Genomic DNA, 2,076 nt, shown 5'->3' on the forward strand with positions numbered 1-2,076 from the left:
ACTGGGGCCAGCAGAGGAGAATGTAAACGGAGAATATCAAGGACCAAGGAATACTGTACCTCAGAATCTGCAGGCTATAGAGATACTGTAAAATATTAGTAATTTTCTGCCTTCTATTATTGGAGTTTTCAGTTACACCACTGGCTGATTCATGGTGTGGGCTGTGAAGATGCTCATGCTCTCCCCTGATGTTATGTTTCATGCTTGCTCTATATGATAGATTTCTCTCAGTGTTTTTTCTGATCACTATCAATTTTCAGTCATATAAAGACGAACTATTTTTTTTTTGTCAATGAATTCTAAGTGTCGATTCGGGGATACATTGTTTAAATTTTTCCCCCATCATCAGTGAGTAACCCAGTTTCTATCGCCTCGTTTTGAGTCCCTGCCGGGTTGAGGTTTCCCAAATGCAGTTTAGTGCCGAGTCCGCTATGCGCGGAGAGAGAGAGAGAGAGAGAGAGAGAGAGAGAGAGAGAGAGAGAGAGAGAGAGAGAGAGAGAGAGAGAGAGAGAGAGACTCATTCTGGTCTGTCACTCTGAGAGAGAGAGAGAGAGAGAGAGAGAGAGAGCCTCATTCTGGTCTGTCACTGAGAGAAGAAGAGAGAGAGAGCGAGAGAGAGAGAGAAAGAGAGAGAGAGGCAGCGCTCCTCGTCCGTCGGTTCCCCACCACTCTTCTTCTACAACACCAAGGCGGATGGAAAGACGGTCCTCGATCTCGGCGGAGTCCTCTCAGCGTTTCACCCTCCGCATAATGGCAACAGAATTAAACCAGCTCTGGTACGTTTCTTTCCAACATCTCTACACTTTCATCTCAACAGCAGCCTTTTTTCCCGATGTCTCTCTCCTCTCTGTGACATAACTTCTTTCTCCCTATTTTTGTTTTGTTTTGTTTTTTTCTCTTTAGAAACGCTCTCAGAAATAAACCTACAAGCAACAACTAAACTGCTGCGGAAGAAGGCTGTGAGGCTGTGTTTCTTTGGATGTATAATTTTACATTGGTGAGTTATTATTGAAGACTGCAGCAGGGCGTAATAAAGCTTGTAAATTTAGGCTATCTTTAATTGACAGTCAGCGCAGCCACAAAATTTTGCTGCTTTCGCTTATTCGGCTACTAGAGTTAGTGATGTTTCATATCCCTTAATAGGCCAGGCACAGCATTTGTCATTTAGAAATACGCAGCATTTATTCTGTGTCAATATGAAAGAACAAGTACATGAGAAAGTCCTGATTTTGACTTGTTTTTCTTGAGAGAATATAGCTTTTGCTGGATACAAAGACACATCTGCTTTCATCTGTGTCTTTCTGAGCTGTAACTCAACAGGTTTTGGGTCCCCTGATTGTATCGTTGCTCTCTAAGTGCTGCCCTGTAGGTTTAGCTTTCTAGAGAATATTTGAACTTAAAACTACCCATGTGTTTTCTAATGCATTTGGCTTGCTTTCTTTATTTAAACTGTATGATACAGCCAGTTGTAGTGCTCAGAGGGCTGCAGTGAAACTGTAACTCAATTTTAGGCTTCTGAGAAATATTGCCTTAAAGTAATTATGGGGAAGATGATGCTTATAGGAAATTGCAATATATCCCTGCAATCACAGGAACATATTGTAGCCTTAGCTGTGCACTGTAAAGCGTCTCAACCTAAATGTGCTCTTGATTTTATTAGCATTAATACTTTTTTATGTTGTCTCTATCTAGACTGACTTGTTAGTCTGTGAGTTATATCTTTTGATTCATTATCTCCATTGTATATCATCCGTTGCTTCTCTCTGGCTCACCTCTTATTGAATGTGGTTTCTCTCGCATCATTTCTCTATCTTCATACATCTGTAACAATCATATTCTCATATCTCTTGTCTCTCAGATTTTCTTCCTTCTTTCTTGGTGTGCCTTTGATTTGTCTCCCTCTCTTCCCCTGTCACCACAAAAAAAAATCACTTCTTTTCTCCCTACCTTTACAAACATCCCTCCCTCCCAACCTCTAGATGGTGAATGAGGTGAAGTCAAGCTGGTTGTGAAGGTGCTGGACTTGTTCCCCCCTACACCCCAAGCCGGACTCAGCATGGCGGCGGGAGTAGCGGC

The 2,076-nt window shown here is 42.0% G+C and overlaps 1 protein-coding gene across 1 annotated transcript in view; it reads left to right on the plus strand.

Annotated features, from left to right (window-relative positions):
- The first annotated feature begins 662 nt into the window (after positions 1 to 662).
- Positions 663 to 2,076, plus strand: part of kcnd3 (potassium voltage-gated channel, Shal-related subfamily, member 3) — a 91,269-nt gene continuing 89,855 nt past the window's right edge. Inside the window, exons 1-3 of the mRNA XM_030056569.1 lie at positions 663 to 776; positions 904 to 997; positions 1,980 to 2,076. The exon at positions 1,980 to 2,076 is cut by the window's right edge and continues 1,083 nt beyond it. Coding sequence (XP_029912429.1) covers positions 2,057 to 2,076 — 20 coding nt within the window. The 5' untranslated portion in view covers positions 663 to 776; positions 904 to 997; positions 1,980 to 2,056. The remainder of the gene's footprint in view (positions 777 to 903; positions 998 to 1,979) is intronic.

This window comes from Myripristis murdjan, chromosome 7 (assembly GCF_902150065.1).
Source record: "Myripristis murdjan chromosome 7, fMyrMur1.1, whole genome shotgun sequence".
In the NCBI taxonomy this organism is placed as follows: Eukaryota; Metazoa; Chordata; class Actinopteri; order Holocentriformes; family Holocentridae; genus Myripristis; species Myripristis murdjan.